This window comes from Haemaphysalis longicornis, unplaced genomic scaffold, assembly GCF_048455015.1.
Source record: "Haemaphysalis longicornis isolate Haplotype H1 unplaced genomic scaffold, Haemaphysalis longicornis Haplotype H1 scaffold_4, whole genome shotgun sequence".
Classification (NCBI taxonomy): Eukaryota; Metazoa; Arthropoda; class Arachnida; order Ixodida; family Ixodidae; genus Haemaphysalis; species Haemaphysalis longicornis.
The window spans coordinates 139,360,434-139,385,543 of NW_027526361.1; the positions used below are offsets into that span (position 1 = coordinate 139,360,434).

Here is a 25,110-nt window from a genome sequence, read left to right on the forward strand (position 1 = left end):
ACTTTAATAAAATATGCTTCAGCACAGTGTAAAATTACGCCCATACACTGATAATAACAGCGGCTGTGGGAAGTTGATGTGTAAAGAGGGAAGTTGATGTGTAAAAACCTCCTACACCCAGGAGATTTTTACAGGAACTAACTTGTGGGACCTTCTGCAACTCTGTTCTGATACGAAGTTTATAGCTGAATCATCCGCCTGTTAAAAAGTTAACTACTTTAACTTCCCCAGTTCCCTACCTTTGGAAATAGGATGGCACCTGAAAATAGCAAGGCACAGACAAAAAGCATACCTGCCAGGTTTGCCGGGATGGCATTAGGGATATCTGACGGAGGGGGGGAGGGGGGGGGGGGGTTATAGCAACAACAGAATGGGTAACCTTACAGACATTTTTTATTTATTTACAACATAGCAGGAAATGAACTGTTTCTTTGTCCAAACTACCAACAAGCTACACCACTTAAGGGGAGACGTGGGTCTTGAAATGAACTTTTTTATTAATTGGTCTGTGATAATGAAAATCACTGTGCATATGTGTTTTGTCTTCCTCATTTCAAATATGTAATTAGTTTTCAAGTGGTAGAATTATTTTTTGAGTTATAAAGAAAACACTGGAGCCTAATTAAGTAATTTCTTACGGGCCTTTAAGGAACTTTTTATTCAATTTTTTTTAAAATAAATGGTATGGATGTGTAGCTTAAGACCTGCCATGCATGCTGAAGCTATTTATATTCCTGTAAAGGTACTTGATTGGATAGAATTAATCTAATTATGCCAAGAACAGTTTTCTGAAAACTTAATGACCTCTAATTATTACTCATAACATTTATTTGAGGCAAAATGAGCCAATTAAAATATCTTCAGCATGCAGTTCATTTTATCCCGAATTCAACGGTATAACACTTGTAGAAATCCTTTGAAAAAAACTACCTCAAAACCCCTGTAAGGCTAGGCACATATGCAAAAAAAGGGAAGCTGAGAAAATCGCAGTTGAAGTTTTACTACAAGTGACAGTTTTATCTATTGAGCATATGAAAAAAAGAAAGGTTCTAGAATGTAGCTCGCGTTTCGCTCAACACGAGCATACCAAGTTTGCTGAAATCAGTTGGTGGGAAAATTATGAAATCCTCTGTCTGCAGATGGCACCTGGCAGAAAAACTGAACAAAAGCAAAGCCAGAACGTTGCTTCAATTTTTATGCTGTTAATTGGCATCGCGCCGTCTCTCTTTGGCGACAAGGGCTGAGGTGCCGAGCGTGCACCACAGTTGTGAACGCTATTTTGTTATGTTACTGCTTCATTTGTAGCAATCAAATCGGATTTGCATCGCGTGAAGTGAGTTGCAGCGAAGGGGCTGGTAACGGAATGCCCGCCACTGTTCTGTAACGTGCATGCGCTTGGCTAGGTGGGATAACCACGTTTTCGGTTTAATCTACTCGTATATCACGTCGCCAACGCACATTGTGCACAGTGCGAACATTTATAATTCTCAAATCGCTCATCTATATGGTAACCTGCCGACGAGGAAGCGCGCGCCGGAGTGCGGGCCGAACCGCCGCAGCATCGTTGATAACAGAATGAACACACTTCCCTTGCGACGTCGGCATGCGGCATCCTCCACTTTATCATTTCTTTTCTTTCTATTTGCTGCTGATCGAAAGATAGACGCACCTTAGTGCCCCCGCAGGCGTAATCATATCGCTACGCTATCGTCTCGGCAGCCCGCGCGGGCGCTAAGCATACCTCCGTCTCGGCGCCATTCTCGCGATAAGTCGTCGTCACAGGAGCAGAAAATCGTATTTCAGGCGCTTTTAATAATGCCTGTTCTTCCTTTCGGTTATCGATAGACATCTTTACTTTATTTTTACGCCATGCGGGGCTTTTGCCGGTCCTCGCATAGACGAATACATGAGCCGTTGCCCTGTGATGAGAGTGCCGAGCAGACGACCCACGGCGCCCAGCCAATGAGGTTGCGCCCTGCGGTCACGTGCAGTCAGTAACCAATTAGGCGGCGCGATCCGTCTCTTTTCTACCCCGGTTTTACTCGCAACGAACGGACGAAACGGAGTGGTTCTGGCGGGGAATTGAAAACGAAAAGACGCGCTTTCGAATGAGACCAAGATGGACGCCGTGGCGCATGTAGAACCCGAGGGGCGAGTCGTCGAAAAAATGCTATTTTCGCGTCGAATCTTGGCCGATTTTAGCGGGCGTCGGTGCTATAAATTGATATTATGGCTCAAATACGTACTCCCGGGTCTGGATATTTTGCTAACCGGTAGAAAAATAGCTCTACTTTCCGAAAATGGCGATTTCTAAAAATCGATTTTTTTGGCCAAATTTCGGGATTCCAAGACCCGCGTCTCCCCTTAAGTGCTTAAGTGTTCGACGTGGCTGCCGCCTCCCCTGGAAACAGTACTGCAAGCGCAATATAAAACAGCAGGAACTGAACTGTTTTGTTCTTTCGTCTAAACTAACAACAAGCTACACGACTAGAGACTTGATAAATCTTCAGAACTGCCGTCCAGAACGGCCGTGCTCGTGAGTAAATGAAAGCGGCGGTGGCGCTTCTATCAACAGTAAACTAACAATGGGACGAACAGGTTCACCGTCTGCGCATTGCCGACTACGCTTTTTAAGCACTTCACTTATAATGATGCCGATTGGTGTCGGGTTCAGGTATACCTCCAGCGCATTGTGACCAGACTGGGAAAAAGATTTGGCCAAAGACGGGTGCATTTTCGGGAGATTTTTGTTTCGGCCGTACAATCGTACAAAAGCATGCAAATTCGGGAGTCTCCCGGAAAATTCGGGAAACCTGGCAGGTATGCAAAAAGCCTCCTGAGGTGCATATTAGCTGCTTGGTTGCCGAGGAAATTCGATGCCCCTCATCTCAAATCCTCTGTCCAAGTCACACGAAACAAACACCCTGCATAAGTGCAAGGAAGATGTTTATACGCACCAAAAGCACAGACATACAGCAGATTATTGGTTTGGGCGAGTTCGTACATAGGAAAGTATCGAAGCATACAGACATACAGCAACATAACTTATCAATAAAAGAGGAAAACAGACTTTCATTCTGGTCCAAGATGGCGCCCCCTCTGGAGGGGATTTCGGAGGGCTCAAACATCACAAACACTGAACGGCTGAATCCCTCTGCAGGGAACAGCAAAAGTGCACAAGCCTGTCTCACCTTTTCAGCAGCGGTGACAGCGGGGGCAACAGCAGCAGCTGCAGCAGGCTTGGTCTTCTCCGACGGCTCATCTTCAAAGAGGAAGATGCCCCGCGAAGCCGACCGACTGCAGAGGAGCCAAGGAGAGGCCAATCTCAATCCGTGCCACAACCATCGTCACAACGAGTTCCACTCTGCGATTGCAAGAACTAAAAGGGAGTTTTTATATCGTTCGGTTTTGGCGAAAATTAGTCTAACATTGAAAAACTGGTCTACCCGGGCGGAGATATGAGGCGGTGGAATAACATGAAGCTGGGAAAGCGTCTTGCTACTGCGGTACAGGGAATATAATCAGGCTTTTATAATGACTGCGCCTTAATTAAACGGTAATGGTAGAAAATGAGTGAAACGAGTGGGTTAGTTTTCTGTTTAAGTGCCCCAAAAACGCATTCTTCGAACTTTTACCCTTTACTTTGAAATTCGAACCCCGAGAGAACATCGGTAGAGAAACTTGAACACGGAGAAGTATAGGTCGCCTGAGACTTGCTCCATCGTGTAGTGGTTAGGAATGTCGTGGATCACCCCATCGGCTGAGTCGTAAGGGGTTGATCGGTTATTTTCAACCCCCAATACGCAGCTCTCAAATCCTGTTGGAGGCTCAGGCAGCTTGCTGATCAGGCATGCTCACGGTTAGAATGTTTTGGGTTTCTTCTACTCGAATCCGCATGTCGGTTTCTTGCCAGGTGAGTCCTACTTCTCGCAAAATCGCTTCGGAGAGTTGGGCTGAGCTAAGCTTAGTGAGGGCTGTCTTCCTGTGGTCTGATCAGTTTCTTGTCGGCTTTCGGCAGTGGTGGTGCGTAGGTTTCTTGCTATTAACTCTTGGCTTAAGTGGCGGACGAGCAGGGGTGAGGCTCGAGGTGGCCTCAACAAAAGCTTGGCTGCTCACAAAGCCACCCTCTGATTTGGCAAAGCACAGAGATCTGAGTGGCCACAACACGGGAAAAACGAGTCATCAAGCTGCCGGGACTACACAAAGTTTCGAAGATGCAGACCGCCGACTTTGTTTTATTAATTAAGGAAGCGTCTCTCTCGTGGTCTCTCCTTCAAAAGTTTGTCATTAATACCCCTGCTTAAAAAAAAAGAAAAAGAGCAGTAACTTCATCATGCTCCTACATCATTGGTCTTGCTTGGCCCATATGACCAGTGAAAGGAAGGAAACATACAAGAATAACATCCCTGGCCAGCGCCCAGGAAAGATTGTAAACATAGACCTACGACAAGCTTCACCAAAATTTCTTATGCACTTCATTCCCTTTCACAAAAGGCGCGTATAGTTCGTATTTTTGAACTGCATTTGAGCCACTCTTGAACTATACACAGAGATGTTACACATAAGACTATAACCTGCTCAAGGCAAATTAACTCAAAATAACAGCGTTTGCGTCAGCCTTAAAATGAAAGCATCGCATGTCCCGAACAAGCTTTAAGTTCAATTTGAAGCTTAGCATGCAAAAGCTACAGCTTAGTTTTCAAGGCGCATCATATCAGAAGGCCGTGAATTAATTCAGACATCTTGGGGGATTTTTCACATACACCAAAATCCCAAGCACTCCACCACTTTGTATTTATTTCACCTTGCGTCAGAATAATTACATCATCCCTGGGGGGATTACCGCAATAAGTGGTGCACATAAACCGAAATTGCGTGTCGATTACAAGAAGCTCTAAAGGAATTAAATGGGTTACAAGAAAGCAAGAAGTATGTGACACCTGTCACAGCAGACCAGTACCCACACCACATTGTGCATTATTACGTACCTGCGAAAAGTTAAATATCTATGCTCATACCTTTGAACAGGACGTCTCATTGGCTTTACCAACATGTTCATGCATACAAAACACATTGAATGAATGTTCAAACATGATGGTGGACATTTAACTCACTCTGCCAAAAAAAAAAAAAAATACATTGGCAGGCCAATTGGACCAGCTCAAAACAACATTGAGCCAACTGGAAGTGCAGTTGGTTCCAGTTGGTCCACTGGTGTATTGGACGGGTTCAACTGGGCTTCAGTATTTTTTTTTTTTTGGCCGGGGAATCAAAAGAAAGAAGGTCCAAAGAACTAGTAAATGGACAGCTGTGGGCAATGTGTTTCGTTCTAAATTTTCCCAATAAAAACATCAGCAACTCCGGGAAGCCAAGAAATCATTTCCTTCAAGGCAGCACAGGGCTATAAAATGAGCCCCAAACGATGCAAAATTCCTTTCCTACCTAAAAGCTTTCCTCAGGGAACTTAATTAGCTCTCCGTAAAGGGCGCGCGCCAGCCGCGCGCATACTTTGCACCCCCCAGGCGCCGCTCCAAACTCATTTGTACAATTGTACAAATGCTAAACGAAAGAAAAGAAGCCGCGCTTCACACTCAAATAATACTTGCCGCCGAGCACGTGTGTTGAACAGCCGCAACAGGCGCGGAATCAAATCCATGCGCGCACGCAGCAGACGCCGCTCGGTCCGCACAAAATCGCGCCGGCCCGTCGACGCACGCGTGATCGATGACCCCTCCTCCTCCTACTACGGCTAACTGAATTACGGCCAAAGAAGGTCGGCCCGGGCGAACGAGTGACGGCGGCCAAGCGGTAACAACAACAGCGGACGCACGAGAGGTGACGCGCGTTCCATAACCGCGATGAGAGGAATGCCGCCGCCCGGCCGTGCGGCGGCGCGTGCGATTGCTCGCGCATGTCCCAAAAGCGCCCAGTCACGCCTTTGTTTTTGTCGCCGAGCAGCGCTTCGACGGTTCGACATGCACGGAGCGGCGACGACGACGACGCAGTTCGCGCAACCGCGGCGTATGCTACGGTAGAGGCGGCGCGGGTCGCAGCCCGAACGGGGCGACTGCGACGAGCCACCGAGCGACCGCCGCGGATCGCGCACGACGCATACGTTGTTTAGAAGTGCGACGAACGCTGCTCTCCGACTTCCTGCGGCACGCGCCGCAAACCGCGCGACACGAAAGCCGGAAAAGGAAAATAAACTATGGTCCCTAGAAATATGTGCTAGTCTGCCGTCCGCCGGCCGCGAAGGGGGCTCCTCCGTGATGCATGCAGCGGCGGCGCTGCAGTCAATCGGAGCGCTGTGGCCGGCCGGCCGGCGCGACGGGCAGCGGCGGACGGCGCTCTGCCGTGCCGCTGCTGCCTTCGTATTTCTGCCCTATTTCTCGGCGGGTTCAGCCCATTTTAACTGCCCCTTTTCGAACCCTATCCGTTTCTGTCGACAAACCAGATTAGCCAAATAAGTTGGTTCTTACCAGTACGAAGAGTTTTAACCGAAGCGTGAAGTGACAGGAGTACGTTTTCCCGTATTATGAAGGATCGAGTTTTCTAAAAACCGCGGAATCCTGTCGCTACGCTATTTCGATTTCGACGCATACTCGGGGGCTTCGGGAACACTGCCGGCACGGCATCGTTTTCCAGCTTGGAAACATCATGCGGGACTTCAGCTACATTACCAAGCAAACAACCGTTCTTTGTGAATATCCCCGCCGTTGTTACCTGATGGATTAGTCAGCGCATGGAAATGTGTGTGTGGTGTGTCGGCGCTCCGCTTTTTTGTATGGCTCTTTGGAACCGTCTTTCTTTGCAAGTTTCCCAAGATGTTGTCCCCTGTACGTGTATGTAAATAAAGCAGCTCGAACCGGTGCCTTCTGACCTTTCGCATCGTTGATCTGAAGGCCCTTAAGCGCACGTCTTCACGGCCCCCTCAGTTACGTCCAGTCAACTGGGAATCTGTTAAATGTAAATGCCGAATAAAAAAACAAGACGTGTGCACATGCATACGAAGTTTTATCACCTTCAGTCATCAGATACAGTGATTTCTCCATAACTCGAACTCGGATATCTCGAAATACCGGTTAAGTCGAAACCTTTTTTTGCCGTGCATATACCTGCCATAGGCGCATTTTCCACTCTTTGTCTCGAAACGTCTATTCGGGGATCACGGATATCTCGAAATGTTGACAAAGAGGATGCAATGCAACATCCGCTGCAGGCAGCTGATAAGCTCACGGTTAAAGCTTAGCTCCCATTACCCGCCGAACACTGTCGCGAACGGCAAATTTGCGCGGGGTGCGCACTGTGCGCGGCCGATGTCCCGTTAGCGGAGTGCTGTCCGACGCCTACATTGTTGATATAGCTGGGGAAGACGCTTTTGATCATGTGGACGACGACGGTTCTCAAGAAGTGCCAAAAACGGCAGGAACAAGAAAAACATTAGCTTTGCCTGCTTCACAGCGAGATAGAATATAGCGTTGGCAGCCAACAGTTGATGCGGCATTGAGAAGCTCGAAAACACTTTTTTGGGACCAGATGTGAAGGCGAAACAGGCGTGCATCACGCAGTCCTTTTTCCGCAATACCTAAAAAAAAATTTTTTTCTGCAAATTATTTTGCCTGTATTCCGGAAGCGTCCCTGTGCATTGGAGCGTTTGTTACCAGCACTAGCTCTTATTCCAGTGATCTGGCCATACATTTTTCTCATTTCGCTTAACCCAACACTCCGCTTACCTCGAAATTTTCAAAAATTTGGGTACTATCAAACCTCTTTTGCGTGCCTGTAATTTTCGTGAATACCACGATTTGAAACATTCGCCAGCATTGGATACGTGAAACTGATTTTTAATAACACCCGGCTGCAAATCAGTAACTTTGCTTGCATTCCTCATTGCACAGGTTCTTTTTGGTGACCCACACACTCGGAGGGAATTGCGAGACGCACGCGGGGAAAGCAAAACGGGTGAATATTTGTGTTATGGCCAATCATTATAACCGCGGCTGTTTGAAACCAAGGAGTAAAAATATTGAGGTTTATTTATACTGTCATGACCATATATACCTTGCTTTATCCCCCCTCCCCCCGCACTCTGCCCAAAGTATATAGGAACAAGTTTTTGCTGGCACAACATTTTACTCAAGCTTTCGCTTTTCTTTTTGTCAGCCTACCAGCCGTCTGCGTGCTTGTCACCGTCAATGACGTTCGGGAATGACCCGGTAGTTTCGATGTGGAACAAACGCAGCTTCTGGTGCCGCAGGGAGCTCTTTTTGAACGGGATCTCACTGTCTGAACATTGATGGTTGAACGCGAAGCTTTCTTGTGAGCGATTCCTTGTCGTCTGAGTTTTGACTTTGACTCATTGAGCTTTGACTTTGACTCGCACGCATTTTGGACTTATGATCATACCGATTTGACATCGACCCTTTGCCGTTTCATTTCACGCGAAGAAAGCTTCGTGTTCAACCATCGTTGCGGAGTGGAGGAGTGGATAATTTTTCTGACTGCACTCCTCTCCAAATCCAAACTGCTTTGACGATGTTGGAAATGCGCATTGAGGTAGACGTCGGCTTCAAAACGCGATGGAGCCAGCTTCGATTCTGACCACGGGAAGCGTTTTTTTTTCCCTCTCACTTTACTCACGAACAGCACCGTCGTCAGAGACAGTTGGCTTTCCTGCAGTCTTTTTCGAGGCGGCATAGGCCATCAGTGAGACATAGAAAGCTTCACTTTAATAATGGTTCAAGCGGTGGTAGTGAAACGGCTACGCTAGTTGGTGCGGTTTCATCCTTCGGTCTCACTCGCGAAATTCAGCGGCCGCAAAGAGGCTCCAATTCGCGAAAAACTCGGGGCGTGAAACTAAAATGTCTTATAGTGCTATCGTACCTTCAATTGTGAGCTGATGTACCTCGTACCATTCGATTTCACCGCGTGGCCGTCAAACCCCGATGCGCGCTCGCGCTCCGCGGCAGTAGCGCGCGGCACAGGCCGGCCGGCCGCTCTCACTCCGGCCGCTCGGGCGCTCCGATTGCTCGCAGCGCCCTCTGCGCAGCGCTGTGCGTGCATCAGTGGCGCGGACACGCCTTCCCATAGAGAAAGCGCGCGGACGGCAGACTAGCACAATTTCTAGGGACCATAAATAAACTTTGGCTGGGTATCTGTAGCTGGCTTAGCCGCAAAAGTCGACGGACGATAGCCGTCTGCCACCCCTGCCTCTTTCCCTCGCGGGCCTCTCCGGCTGTTCCCTTCCTGATCGGTCCTGCCATGATAAATTCAATGGAGGCTTGTTGAATTCCATTCAATATTCCCGCGTTCGCACTGCTGGCGCGCCATCTCTTGGCACCTTTCTGTTCTGCGCTTGTTCAGTCGTGGCCTCCGCGATCGGCTGCCGGCGGCACTCCGCCGCGATCGGCTGCCGGCGGCACTCCGCCGCACTCCGCCGGCAGCCGATCGCGGAGGCTACGGTTCAGTGCTCGAGCCACGAACCCAAGGCTCGAGTACGAGCCCTTTCTGTTTTTTTTTTGTTAAAATATTGTTTTTAACGTGCTTCTAGAGTTTGAAAAGTTCTGCCATTGTCCTGAAATAACACAGCCGATATATGTTAGGTATTTATGCTAAATTCCCTCAAATGTGACTAATGTTTCCTTTTTTTCTGAACAATGTCTGACACGTGGTAAACACGCTTCCGGATTTAGTAGTCTGGAATTGTTTTGCCTATATACAGTGAAGCCCAAACTGTAATATGCGCCGCAATTAGTTCGATATATCCAATAGTTCGATATAGCGAAACCCGCCGATAACGAGTTTTTTGTCACGAGTTCGCAATACGCGGGACACCCCCTCCCCGCATGCGGAAACCAACACAATGTGAAGTATGTCGTTACCACACACAAAATAATCCATTCATTGCAAGCAATTAAGGCTACTTTCCACCTCAACTGCCTACTTCACAAAAAAAAAAGAAATGATTCTAGTTTTCACTTTCATTTTGGCGGCGTCCACTAGCACAGCATTCGAGTCCGTGTCCTTCAATATCGAAGCCATAATGTCTGAGCATATCAACTGCCGAAAGCGCTTCATTAAAGGGACACTGAAGTGATTTGTAAACGCTGCGGGATTACTATCGCAAATTGTAGTCCGGAGTCCATAGGCCATGTTTCGACCATTCTGAGCGCGTTTACGCGAATTTATTTAGTAGAAAAATCATTTAAAAAATGCTGTCCTCCTCTCTGCATCCTCGCCTATTTTCTGCGGCGTTTTCATGTGACGTCAGGAGGAAATGAGCTGGCAATTGGCTGCGCTACTGCATGGCTCGCCGACCTTCCAACAGAGTCAGTCGACCCAGCGTTTAGTCCGCCGGCCGCTGACGGGTCGTCGCAATTCGCTCGCTCAGTTGAAACTAAGCCACGACACGTTTGTGAATGGAAGAATGTGCCTTTCTGTACTTCGTTATTTTGTACACGTTTGTGAATGGAAGAATGTGCCTTTCTGTACTTCGTTATTTTGTACACTGTATCAAGCTCTGAGTCCGGGTTGCTCCACACAAGCGCTGCACAAGTGCACATGCAACACTTCGCTGACTGCTACGCCAGTAGGAAAATCTAAGAAAATCTAAGGCCACTTGAAGGCAGGAGAAGATTCAGCGAAGTCAATATAGGTACTAGGGAAATAAAATCAACTGAAACTTTTACCGTACAGCGCAAAACTAGGGAGCAGGAAGCACTTTTTTGCGCTGGGTGAACAAGCATAGCGATCAGCAGCACGACCACACATCTGCAAACGCTTTTCCGTCTAAAAAATGCAATTGCTAGACGTGAGATATTGTGGAAATTTGGGGGACGCTTACTGCACGTCCGCTATACAACAAATAGTCACCTAAGCTGCTTGAAATGCTAAAACTAAATAAAAGTGCAAACTGTTTATACATTATATACCTTGTATTTCCAACGCTGGCAGCGCTCGCCCGTGGCCAAGTGGTCTGGAGCGCTAGGTACGTTATTTTGCAAGTCACAAGTTCGAATCCCCAAGGGTACATTGTTTTTTTTTTTTTGCAAGTTGACTTTTTTGCTTTTGGCCGATGTTTTCTATACTGAGTTCACCATTTTTGGGCCGTAACGTTCACTGCTCCACGAACTAGTTCACAGAACGCGCGCAGGCTGACACTGACGCGCTAGCGAGTTCTCGTTGGCGTGCTGTTGCCATAAGCACCGACTGTTTGCGGGCAGTGGGCACAGGCCAGAATCAATAGACCCTTGGCCTGGTGCGAACATGCTTTTTACGATACAGGCATGAGTGAGGCAAGCTCCAAATATGCGGGAAAAGCGCATGGCATTTCAGCGTCTGCGGTGACGCGGAGGGTGTTCACCCACTGCGTAGGCCTCAGCTAGTCATTGCTACGATTCCAAGCCATCCTGGGAGGCTTATCCTACGCATTTTACAGCCGACAACATGGCAGAAGCGCGGTACGATGATTACTGAGATATCGAAAATGCCCATCCAATGATGTTTTACAGAACTAAAACCGAAACTTGTTTGAATGCTAACCTTGGAGATCGTCCAATCAAGGTGCATCTCCTTTTGTCGTCACAGCCTTTAGTTGTTGTGGCCGCCGCAGACCGCGCATGGTAGGTTTTCTTCTTTCGCGCTTTATAAAACAAATACCGACTTATCAACTGGATAAACGATGAAAAGTGTTAATTTGAGCCAGTCTACACAGTGCAAGCAAAACCGGGAGCTTGACAAATTCACTTCATCATCATCATCACCAGCCTTGATTTGATTGATTGTAGGGTTTAACGCGCCGACGCAACGCTGGCGATGAGGCGCGCCGTAGTGGAGGGCTCCGGATTAATTTTGACCACCTGGGGATCTTTAACGTGCGCCGAAATCTCGTACACACGGGCGTTTTTGCTTTTCGCCTCCATCAGAAAAGCGGCCGCCGCGGCCGGGAATCGAACCCGCGACCTCGTGCTCAGCAGCGCAACGCCTTAGCCACTGAGCCACCGCGGCGGGTATCATCACCAGCCTATCTACGCCCACTGCAGAGCAAAGGCCTCCAATTACCAATTTCTGAAGCAATTATTCTCCAATTACCCCGGTCCTGTGCCAACTGTGACCAATTTTTCCCCGCAAACTTCTTGATCTCATCTGCCCATCTAACTTTCTGCCGCCCCCTGCAACGCTTGCCTTCTCTAGGGATCCACTCTGTTACCCTCAATGACCAACGGTTATCTTGCCAGTGTCCCTTTAAGCATTGGACGGCTTTCACTCGTGACATCCTCTGCCTCTTCGGAACTTTCAACAGCACCAGCTGCCATGACATCGACGACGATGTCTGCATCAGAGGGGCCCGCATTGACGGCAACCTGGTCGTGGACAACACTCAGGACATCCCCGAAAGAATTCTATGGTCCCGTTTTGTTGTGCGCAGTTGTAGTCACGAACCATTTTCAACTAGCTCGGCTTTCCACTCTGCTTCAGTTACGAAAAGTGTTGGACATCACGCCGTCCATGTGAGGCTCAACGTCTCAACCGCGGCCAATCAGTATCTCAATTACCGCTGTGGGACCATGCATTTCAGCGGCAATTCTAGGTTCACCGAGTTCGATATATCCGATGTGAACTTTGTCATAAGGAATATGTTTCACGTGTATTTTAATAACCGATTTGTTTTTGTTCGTTATATAGCATAAGTTGCTCTATCCGGGTTCGTTATAATCGGGTTTTACTGTAAACTTCTGGTTCGAGAATTCTCAGTTTTTGGCCAATCGGCTGAGCTGTGGGGCAGGCAGTCAGACAGATTAAAACTTTAGCTTTGAAATCGCCCCACAAAGGCTATCATCTATAACAAAGCAGGCGTGGTATCTATTTATGGAAGCCCTATGCATCCAGCATTTTGCCTTCATCGCTGGATATATCCCTCGTCATTTTATCGTTTACTTGGGTTTACGGTCTGAGTGAGATAAGACGATGGTGCTTCAAATATATGTGCTGATTGCATTGAGGGGTGAATTATGCCTTTCTTGGTCTACTACCTAAACGGGAAAGTTCTGCTCTTTCACTCCAAGCAGCCTGACAAATACTACCGGTAAGCTCTGGGGAAAAGTGCATTACTGACCCACTGGGAACTGGGAAAGAAGGGTGAGGGAAAGAGCAGTGGGATGGGGAGGAGGAGGGAAGCTGGCAAAGAGAGCGCAAGGGAAAAGAGTCCAGTGGGTGTGAAATACGGAGAGGGGGGGAGGATTGGTGAGGCGGTGGGGAAATAACGGGGGAAAAGATTAGTTGAAATGAGAGGGAGATTGAGGCAACGAGAAAGGGAAAAAGAGCAGGGAGGAGGAACGGAAGATGGAGGGTAATGGCGAGGTGGGGATTGGGAAGCAAGTATCGGTAAGTTAAAGGTGCGATGGGGGAATGCAGGAGGATGAAGAATGGCCGCCCTTGGTGAGGCAAACAAGAGAGGGCAATAAGGGAGAGCGAGTGTGAGGGCAGAGAGGCAGGGTGCAGAAAGGGGAAGGGGAGTGAATTCCCACAATTAAGCCATGACTGAGCAAAATGGGCTGTGAACAGAGGGAAGGGAGGACAGAGGGGGGGACGAAGGGAAAGCTTAGAACGGGGTGCATCAGAGGGAGTGGGAGGAGAGGATGATGGGAGGAGAGAGAGAGAAGTAAGTCAATGGGAGAAAGAGGGGAGGTGAAGAGCACGAGGGATGAGGCAGAGGGAGATGGCGTTACGTGACATGGGAGGCAGGAGCAATGCTACGTATTGTCTTCGACGTCCTTTGCAGTGCAGCAAGCAAACATGCGCGCAATTTTTTTCTCTTGCGCTCCCAATTTGCTCGGACCAAGGAATGCGCCGGACAACCAATTAAGGGAGCATTTACGAAACTGCCGAAATACTCCAGGTAGTTGTATACTCGCACATTTTACATTCCTTTTGCCTGGAATTCTTGTGGGCTCACACCTGGTAGGAGCTAGTAACTAGTAACTCATTATTATGTCTTCAAAGACAGTCTACTGTGTTTCTTAAAGGAGTACTGACACGAAATTTCAAAGCTGAGATAACTATGTAAAACGCTTCCTTTTTATCAGGAGATATCTCCCAGCAAGTTTCAACAGCAACCGTTCAGCGGAACATATTTAAAATCCATTTTAATATGCGCCCGCACGAGAAAGCCCAGAGCGGGCCGACGTGACATCATCTGCTACATGCCCCAAACTGCCGACGTCGGGGCTCCCGTGACGAAGCCGACGCGCTGGCTGTGGTTGGCGCGCGCTGCTCGGGCGTGTGTACACGTCATTGTTTTGGGACTGACGTCATGCTGCCCGGGCCTGTGGGGACGGCGAAGACCTCGGCCGGTCTGGGCGCGCGCGTGCGCTCGCTCGCTCGCGCTTCCAGAGAGGCAGCGATACGGCAAGAATGGTGACGCCATGTGATACATCCTGTCATGGCGGCCGCTCGGCGTTTTTTTGTCGAAACCGAAACTGGCACGAATAAACGACGCCGTAAATGAATGTTTACGCTGCGCTCGACCGTCTAATCTGTCATTCTATGATTAGTGGGCTTGTAGGCACGCATAGCAGCGAAAAAAACGTAACATGAAAATTTCGTGTCAGTACTCCTTTAAAGCACAAGTGGAGCTTTCACTCTGAGTTGTGCCATTGTCAGGGCACAAAAGTGCCGTCTGTACATCACGTACATACAACGTCCGAGCTGCACATACATGTGTCCAATAAATCAAGCTCACTACGCCCACCAGGCAGCCAAGGACCAAGGCTTCCTGGTCTAAGGAGGCCTCCCACAAAAGAACACATACAGCTCGACAAATGTTATTCCTCCTCCTCCTCCTTCTGCCTAACCCACTCGGTTCAAGGTGGCTGAATAGTTTCGGCCCACCTGGCAAAGACACCACGCCCCACTGAACTACTTAATACAAGTGAAAACTCTATGCAATGAAGTGCTGCAGTTGATGTGAGACAAGCACTACCCGTCCATACACCACGTGCTTGGTGCGAGCGCAACAGCCCCAAGTCACGTGCGCGGATCAACCACAGCAGACGACAGGAACATGAAATGAGCAGTGGCGAATATCAGTCTCTGATGCAAACCTATACGTGCAACCCATCCACAGGTTTAGCACAAACTTCCCTTAGACCAGGTGCAGCAACATAATGTTCATTGAAAACACCTTTCACGTCTTGGCAGATTTGCCAAAACCACTCAAAATTTTTTTTTTTTAAATGCACCAGTAAAGAAGGAGGAGGCCATGCATGCGGTCAGGCTATTTTTGCCGGAAACTTCTTGGACACAACTTTTCCGCATAGGTATGTGCCTGATTTGGATCTTTCAACCCAACAACTACTTTTTCTAGCACCTCCTCCACCTTTCCCATCCCTCCCCTCCCCCCTCCAACCTCCTGCGTCCCATCCCCTCCTTCTCGGGTGACTGGGTGCGAGAAGCAGAGAAAGCAGAGGGGTATGAGAAAACAGAGGGGAGGTTGGGGGCATTACCACGCAGTGTTGAATCTTCTCTTACATCCTCCCCTCCTAGGACCCCTTCTCTTCCCCTCCTCTCTTCTATTTTACCTTCTGGTCCCCTTTCAGTCCTCCACCCTCCACCTTAACCACCGCTGCCTCTCCCCCTTCCCATCTTGCTCTCCTCCTCTTCAACCCTCCGTTCTCTTACTGCCTTCTTCAACATCTCCCATTATTCTTTCCTACCCCCATATCCCCTGCCCTGATTCCCACTCCCTCCTGCACAGTCCTCTTCTGTTCAAGCCTCCCACTTCCCCCCTCTAACGATCCCTCACACTCCACCTCTGCATCCTCTCCTTCCAATTCACTTCTGCACCTCCTCCCCTATCCAACTTTCTCCTTTCCCCTCTACAAGGTGCATAATCCAATGAGGTTTCTTTCTTTCTCTTTTTCTTCTTCGGGTTTCCAAGAAAAGCAACCATGAAGGCAAAACAAACTTTGTTAAATTCGCAAGAGCTAGTTTGGTGAAACTTACCCAGCTACATTCCAGCCCCAAAAGACATTTTTAACCGAAAAGAACAGAAGAGGCATTGAGAAACATCTAAAATTTCCCGTTACTGCGATGTATTACGAGCGGGAGTGACGTAATAGGGGCCAGCACCGAAACCGCAGTCGTCAGCGAGTTAAGTGCACGTTAGCATTAGAGTGATAGGATCAAATGGAACTAGAGACGCCCAACTACAGTTGCCCAGTGATGCGTCTTGGAGGTGGCTCAGGCTGGAGGGCGTCAATAGCACCACAGACCAGGTTCCGTGATGTCATAGAGAAATCAACAGAAAGTAGCTGGAGACCCACCACTGCTTATTACGTTTTTGTTTATATTTCGATTGTTTGTTTAAAGTTTGCGACAAAATTGGTGTCCCTGTTATTGGAACAAAGCAGTCTCTTAAAGGGGGACACTGGTCTTAAAACAAGTTCTTTTAATTTTCAACTAAACTTTGTGAAAACTTGTCAGACTTGCTGTTTTTCTTACCACTGATTTCGAATATGGCATTATTTTTTCAACTGCTCAATTAGTTCCCAAGATTGAAGATAATTAGCCATTTTTGGAGGAACATTAGACAGAGCAGTGTTGGTCATAAAACTGTAATCTCGGTGTTTTCCAATGTACTACGAACCATGGTGAATGCAATAAGAGGATCAGTTTTTTGATGCACCGCTTGGAACTAGTTTTACAGCTCAGTAAACTTTGGTGTTTGAAATGGGAATTCAAAATGGTTCCCTGCCACTGTTACCACCAAAGTTTAACGAGCTGTAAAACTAGTTCCAAGTGGTGCATCAAAAAAGCTGATTCTCTTATTGCACTCACCAGGGTTCGTAGTATTGGAAAACATCGAGATTACAGTTTTATGACCAACACTGCTCTGTCTAATGTTCCTCCAAAAATAGCTAATTATCTCTCATTATCTTGGGAACTAATTGACCAGCTGAAAAAATAATGGCATATTTGAAATCAGTGGGAAGAAAAACAGCAAGACTGACAAGTTTCACAGAGTTTGCCTGAAAATTAAAAGTTCTTTTAAGACCAGTGTCCCCCCTTAAATGAACCAAACTCCTATTTTGTCTTCACGGCCCCTTTAGCAGGGTAGATTCAAGGCACCACAAAAACGACTCACCCTCTATTTGCAGTCGACGCACTCCCGATAGCCGAGCCGTCTCCAAACAGGTCAAGTTTCGGCTTGTCTTCCACCCCGCTCAAAGTCTTGCCTGCCGACGGCTTTGCACTGCTGATGCTCGCAAAAATGTCTTCGTCGTCGTCAAACAGGAACGACTTGGTTGGCTTGCTCTCAGTCTTCGCCGGAGCACTTGTATCGAGAAAAGAAATCCAATTATTCCAATTGCACATATCGGGTGCCCGAGGTATTTGCGAACGCTATTCCTTACCGTCATACACACCATAAGCCTCATCATATATATCTAGGCGTGCGGCTGCTTGTTCGTCGACCCCTTATAATTCCTACTGCACAGTTTCTTCAAAGGTGAAAGTGTACAAATTAAAGCAGGAAATGAAACGCCATGCAGTCCCCGTCACCCTGGCCGCACCCCACAGCTAATTGGAAATCGCTGCCTTTCTGAACGTAGCGAAGTCGTTCGTTTACAAGGTGCAGACAGAGCCTACCGTATTTATTCGAATCTAGGCCAATCCCGATTCTAAGCCGACCCCCGAAAGTCTGAAGCCAAGAAAAAAAAGAAAAAAAAAAACTTACCTCGAATGTAGGCCGAACAAAAAGGCGCGTGTTTCAAAATCCTCGAATCCAAGCCCACCCTGGAGTTTGATATATCAGTATTTAAAAAAACTATCGGCTTAGATTCGAATAAATATGGTATGTGTTGTGGGATGGACGTAGCATCTGTGGCGAAAAGGAAAAAGTCCCGTCAGCGGTCAGACATTGTCGGAACCCCTTAATTTCTCCGGCGGTGGCGTTATCCGTTGTCCGCAATGAAGGTGACATCATGCAGCCGCACTTTTTTTGCGGGACTCCATGTTAATGCTGCCGGTTACGTGGATGTGCTTGCCACCGTTGGAAAGCCATGGATAGAGAGTGTTTTGAAAAGAAGACCATATGTCTCTCAGCAAGATTCGGCTCCTGCCCACACTGCCTGCGTCACCGAATAGTGGCATAGCTGACAACTTCTGCGACCCCGTCACTCCCAACTTGTGGCTCCTAGTTCTCCAGATTTAAATCCACTCGACTACTATGTCTGGGGCTTCGTTGAGAGAGAGCCCAACAAAGGACCGCATAATACAAAAGACTCGCTAAAGGCCACCATTTCTAACCCAATGGCTAACATCTCTTAGGAGCATCTGATCCGTGCATGGAGCCGTTTGCGAAGCTGAATCGAATCGCTTATTGCGGCCGATGGCGAGTACATTGAGTACTTAAGGAAACAAACCATAAGAGAAGTACTTCGCAAAGTTTGGTGAAAATATGTCCGATTTTGCTGGAGATATTCTGTTGTGCCTGACGCGAACACTCTGTTCTCAAATACCTCGCGCACCCAATAAATCCCCTTGAGCAATAGTTGAGACTAGGTACTTCTGAATATTGTGTATGAATACTTTGCACGAATAAATGCCAAGGAAACTCAAAATAGAAACAAAAACACAATTAAAAAGAGTGGAGCAAATGGCCCTCTCTTCCCTGAAATGATTGAAATATCAGTTTTCATAATCCTCTGCTCACAAAAACAAGCTAGAACTGGCAAAGCATGCATACAAGACACACTCAGCTGATTACTGAATTTTTTTCGTATTTTCTAAACATCAACAGAACACCTGCAAAAATAAATTTATAGGAAAACGATCAGAGTTCACAAAGGTCCTTAAGGTGGTCATAAATGTGTCATAAAAACATGTTTGCCTCAAGCAATGTCATGTACACAAGAGGCTCAAATCAAGGCAGAAATTCTGAATTTCACATCACTTTCAAAATGCATAAGGTTAAAAAAAGGAGCCTCCTGTATGAAAGTCGCGACAATGCATAAATCGAGTTTGTACAACATTTAGGATGCTTCAGACACAAGGTCCACATTTGCCAATATGCAAGCATGTGAAGCAAACATCTGCATAATAAGCAGACAGAACAGCATCGTAAGCAAGATAATGAAGTAGAAAGTAAGGTGTCAAACTACTTCCCTGACAAAAGAACTCAATGCCCTTTGGCTTTAAAAATACACAAAAAATAAAACATACTCTGCCACTAGTGTGCGAAGGTATGTATGTTTTGAACGTAGCGTTGAGCTCTACAATGAGTCCAAGTATGCTGGGCAGCATACAATTTCTTAGATTAACGATGACGATGATAAGTAACAAACTTGAAAACTGAAGGAACAGTTCAAGGAGAAGTGAGGTCTGCTGGTTCAACCCAATCCTCGGTACACACCAAGTAAAACACGGAAGACAAAGAGAAGGCACACCTAATGAACGAAGGGCAAAAAGCACATGCTTTTTGTCCTGCGTTGTCCTTCTCCTGCACTTCAACGCAGACCCGCCCTCAGTGCACGTTTGTCACACAGACCAGAGAACAAACTGTCACTCACCTGGGAGCAGAGAAGAGGAAATCGTCATCGTCGTCATCGAAGAGGCCCCCAGCTGTCTTTGGCTTCGGCTTGTCTTCTGCCTTTGGCAGGGGTGGCGGCTCCTGGAGAGGGAAAAGCAGAACGGCAGACACACTGCAGTAAACGAACTTTGTTAACAACGGGAGAATTAAAAAACAAAAAAAAGTTAAAGCCGTTCCACTCAACGTGAAAGCTGTCGGAAGTGCAGAGCAGTGATTCTCCATAATGGGCTGTAGCGCCGCTATCCGCTCACTGCTACCACCCAATGCAGTTCAAATTTCCCGCCTTCGCAGTGCTCGCGCGCCCCCTGCCTGAAACTTCGCCTCCCGGAGTTCTGTTATTTTTGTGCTTGCTTTTCCTCCCACACAATCTGGCATTGCACTGCCACTTTTTTCGCACTCTGTCGTGGAAACCAACCAGACGAGAATTCCTAACTAAATGGAAGCAGGGGCTGCCAGTTATTTACGTATATTTTGCCTCAAGTGTACCTGCAGTTTTTTTTGCGCTAAACAACGGCGAGATGTGCAACAAGTGTCAGTGCTTCAAGAGTTTCAAACGCTTATGACTATATACACTGCTTGGCTTTCGTAGCCTCTGGGTTTCGCCACGACGACGGAACACCGTGTGGTTCTATTTGGGTCCAGTGAGCGGGCTACGATATGGTGAGCCCCTAAAGTGCTCTGCACTTAAAACCGTCTGACCACAGAAATGCACTTTCTGTGAGCTCTTGACTGAGGCCAGTTGTTTTTTTTTTGGGGGGGGGGGGAAACACACTTAAATGGCAGCTGCACTCGCATGATTTCAATTAAGAAGCTTGCAAAGCGTGGTGGGCGTGAAGCGGCAAATAACGTGCCCTACTTCCCCAACCATTTTTTAAGCGCACGGAGCGCAAAAAAAGGTCGCACTGCAAATAGGAGAACGTCCCTTGATTCTTAGGTCTGCGTCGAGCAAATCCTAGAGAAGTCTGCAATCTTTTTCCTCTCAAACTCCTTCTATCATCCTCCTCCCTGCTTTCAGCCATAGCAGCAAGCTCCGAACGAGATGGAACGCACGTGTGCTGTCTTTCTTCCAATTTATGTCTCGTTTCCAGCGTTCTTTTCTTTAAGCAGCAAGCAAAGAAGACATCTTCTTCGTTTGTCCTCATCTAAGTTGGGCTGTTGAACCAAATACCATGACAAACCCACAGCCTCGCACTAAAGCACACACTTACCTCTCGGTATGGGTCCCGGAATGTAGAGGCTGCTGGAGGAGGCGGCTGACTGGGAGGCGCGCTGTTTTCTGGCTTGCTCACTTTCTGCATACCCGCACGAACAAGGAAACGAGCGACTCAGAACCTTTATACCTCGCCATTCCTAACACCCGCCCACAAATCGTTCTTCCCTTCATTCCCTGTTGACGTGCTTTCTACTTTTTTCAAACAAATGCTTTACGTTATCCCATATGATGCGATAGAAGATCAGCCCCTCAAACGAATTGCACTGGAAGTGTAACGCATCCAAACAGTCACTCAAAGTCTTTTTAATTCGCTAGCACCGGTAGTGAACCCTGTCGCGTTCAGTCACAACTGCCCAACCGCTCACTTACAGTTGAAACGACAACGATCGACCACTAAACGCTAAGCATCCGATTCACGACAGTAGTGCATAACAATGGCACAAAACAATGCAGTTAAGTCTTGCTCTCAGCTAGACCTCTTACAGCTACACTCGGGGACACCCTTCTGTGGCAGTGCAGTCAAGGCTACAAGCCCAACAACAACTTTTCGCTGCGCACCTGGAATTAGTTTTTAACAAAATTAATTGGCTGGCGGTAACCTCAGCTATTCAAGAATATATAGTTCGTATGCTTTAGACTTGGATTGATAATGCCGCCATATTGCTATCCAGAATATGCGCAACAGAGAGCATCTTTTTTTCCATTTTCGGATTTTCTTGGTTGCAGCTGTTGCCGCTGGCATTGCAGTAGTTCCCTTCCGAAAACAACAACAAAAAAACATGGCATTTTTTTTTACGTTTAACGCAGCTCCATTCACCACATAGGATTTGTAAGAAGCTTCGCTGTCGAAACCAACGAAGCGAGTGGTTTGCAAAGTGTACGCCCAAGTGAGACTGATGCAACTGGAACTCCCGTTTCTGCAATTCGTTCGGTTAGCCAATTTGCCGGCGTAAGCAAGCGAACGTGTGTGTAAGCATGTGCGCATGCAAGTGTTTCTAAATCGGCGCATTCTGTCACAACCGCAGCGCTTACAAAATTCACTTCTCTTCTCAACGATACAGAGTCCACGGTTGGTCCGAGTTCTGCCGTCCCGAGCGGCCGTGTCCAGTCAAAGCGTTGGCTCGAGTTTACAAACAAATGAAGCGTGTGGAAGGAGGCGGCAATATGCCTGCGTGCTCGGTGATCATGGTTCAGCACACTCAACTACACAGCTCGTGTGAAGAAATCAACTGTATCAAATGCGTATTTGTCACGCCGAAACTGAAAGCGAAACCAGTTTATTGGGAACTACTTTGGCGCAGCAACACAGCGCAGTTAGCGTCCCCTCCCCCGTAGCTTTCGCTCCATTGCCACAGAAAGTTGTCCCCGAGTATAGTACCAAGTCAGTAAAGTGCACATTTATGTTCACACACTCGTCCAAACCACAGCCCTTAATTTGCAATGGCATTCAGACTACTTAGTGGCATAGAAGGAAGCGTGAGTCACACAAAATCGAATAGGATGTAGAGGCATACACACCCTCCCTGGCGTCGGTGCCCACAAATCATCCTCATCATCATCATCACTTCCAAACAGGCCCCCAGCGGCAACCGCTGGCTTGCGTGGGGCTGAAACACAAGGCAAGAAAAACTGAGCACGTTACAAACAAGAGGCTACTCTGTGACTGGCTGCAAGTTTCTTCCCATATCAGACAGAACGCCAATTAGCAAACACTGTTTTAATAGTGATGATAATTTCAGGTTTTAATAACACAAGGCCAACAAGGGCAAAGAGAGTCAAAAATGGAGTGCAGTGACTGACAGGCTCCTAATAAGCTCCAGCTTTAAGGGGGGACGCTGCTCTTAAAACAGCTTTAATTTTTAAGTAAACTCTGTGAAACTTATCAGTTCTGCTTCTTCTTTCTCGATTGATTTCAAATATGCCATTATTTTTTTCAGTTGATCAATTGGTTCCCAAATAATTAGAGATAATTAGCCATTTTCGGAGGAACAATAGACGAAAAAGTGTTGGTCATAAAACTGTAATCCTTATATTTTCCAATTCTATGAACCCTGGTGAATGCAATAAGAGAATTGTGTTTTTGATGCATTGCTTAAAACTAATTTTACAGCTCATTCAACTTTGGTGTTTGAAATGGGAATCCAAAATGGTTCCTTGCCACTGGTGCCACCAAAGTTGAATGAGCTGTAAAATTAGTTTTAAGCAATGCATCAAAAACACAATTCTCTTATTGCATTCACCAGGGTTCATAGAATTGGAAAATATAAGGATTACAGTTTTATGACCAACACTTTTTTGTCTATTGTTCCTCCAAAAATGGCTAATTATCTCTAATTATTTGGGAACTAATTGATCAACTGAAAAAAATAATGGCATATCTGAAATCAGTGGGAAAAAAAGCACCAAGACTGACAAGTTTCAGGAAGTTTGCTTGAAAATTAACGAGTTGTTTTAAGACCAGTGTCCCCCTTAATGGCAGAAGGCCAACAAGGGCAAGGAGCATCAAAAATGGTGACATGAATGTGGTGTGAAGGTATGTATATACTGAAGTCAGTTAGGCATGCATATTTTTGGGCATTTGTCGCCCAAGAGTAAGATACCCTAACATGGAGTGCAGTGAATGACAGGCTCCTAATAAACTCCAGCTTTAAAGCATGGCTAAATTAATGATCAGCATAAGAGAAAATCTGTTCGACGGAAATGACAGTACGACGACTGTGTTCCGCAGATGCGTTTCTTATTTGTGTTGCCTCCATCTACCCACGCGACCAGACATCAGCCACTTCACATTTCAGCCCGCTTGACGCGTAATCAAACGCGTTCTCAATCTTGGGCCCCACGGCATCAGAACAAAGCAATGCCATTGCTTCGAACGCTAAAAAACAACAGTTCGCAGACAGCACTCAATTCGCAAAGGAACCCAACTTACTGTCATCAACATTTGGTCAAAAACACTGCAGTCTCAGCCAAATTCATCTAAAAACATTTTTCTACACATGAAACGATTATGACCCAACAGATTGTCCATGTATAACTAGCCACGCAACATTTCTTCCTGATACTTCTGCAGAGTTACCTCCACTGATCAGGAGGAGGAGGAGGAATAAACTTTATTTCAATATTAGTCTTTGTAGTAGTGACAATGGGGGGTCTTCTCAGTCCAGAAGTCCCTGGGCGGTCGCTGCCAGGCGGGCCCTTTCAACCAGCCGAAGCTGATCGCCGGGGTCCGGGCTGGCTAGCATGCCTTCCCACTGCACCACTGATCAGAGTATAATTATTGCACTTGCCAATAATGACTCGTTTCTAGGGCAGCCAAAGGTTTACCAAAAAATGCCCGCGTAAGTAATGCATTCAGGACAAAAAAAGAGGCTGCCATTACCCAAGCACTTCAGGACTCAAAGTGCGCTGAAGAACAAAACTCACGCTGACTGGTGGTTGTCTTGGGCAGTGCAAACGCGCCGTCATCATCATCATCATCCTTGAAGATGTCCTCCACCTTTGCCCTCGATGGCACTGCGGTTGCAACTTTGTGCGCACTGCTCACCGGAGCCTTCGAAGATGGCTGTTCCTTCTTGGCTTCCCTAAACAGCGAGTCTTCATCTTCATCTGGAAACATCACGCCCACGGGTTTACTTTGTGTTCCCGAAAATTTGACAAAACATCAGCCGCTCAGTCGGCCCCTGAAGAGCAGGCTCTAAAGACAGTGGTCTGTGGCCTTGCCCACTCAGTTACAATAGGCTGGCTGTCAGGCAGACGAGTCTTACACGTCAAGCGGGGATGTTTAGAGGAGAGGCAACGCGACAGGATGTTCGGGCAAGACAAGCCTGGTTGCGCATAAACACTCTAGATAAGCAGCCATGCAGCGATGCCTAGCTCGGCAGAACGGTTTTGTTTAGCTCCCTGTACGGTGCAAGAAATGTAATCCGAAGCTACATCTGGCCTATGAGCCGCGCTGTAGTGAAGGGATCCGGATTAATGTTGAAGATCCCCAGGTGGCCAAAATTAGTCCTAAGCCCTTCAGATGAATTTTGAACACCTGGGGGGATCATTAGTGTGCGCCAAAAGAAAGATAAGTAATCCGCCAACACCCCTAAACTCTATAACCATAGAAGCAAGTTCCACAATCATGTTACATTTCAAAAACCCGGAAATTTGCACAGCACCCACATTTTTAATGAAAGCTGGCATACCAGTCAAATGCAAAACACCAATAGACAGAGGTTTATCTCATTTTATTCTTGGTTTATTATGGCAGGTTTATTTTATTTTCTTATTTTCTTGGTTTATTTTCACTGTACCTCCTTGAAGT

At 47.1% G+C, this 25,110-nt stretch overlaps 1 protein-coding gene across 2 annotated transcripts in view; it reads right to left on the reverse strand.

Moving 5' to 3' along the window:
- The window catches only part of LOC144179416 (uncharacterized), a 93,623-nt gene that overhangs the window by 37,234 nt on the left and 31,279 nt on the right, over positions 1 to 25,110 (reverse strand). For both annotated transcript variants that reach the window (XM_077707769.1, XM_077707768.1), the window contains exons 13-18: positions 24,225 to 24,407; positions 22,320 to 22,408; positions 20,797 to 20,880; positions 19,569 to 19,669; positions 17,144 to 17,332; positions 3,192 to 3,297 (exon numbers count right to left, since the gene is read on the reverse strand). In XM_077707769.1, the coding sequence (XP_077563895.1) occupies positions 3,192 to 3,297; positions 17,144 to 17,332; positions 19,569 to 19,669; positions 20,797 to 20,880; positions 22,320 to 22,408; positions 24,225 to 24,407 (752 nt within the window). The remainder of the gene's footprint in view (positions 1 to 3,191; positions 3,298 to 17,143; positions 17,333 to 19,568; positions 19,670 to 20,796; positions 20,881 to 22,319; positions 22,409 to 24,224; positions 24,408 to 25,110) is intronic.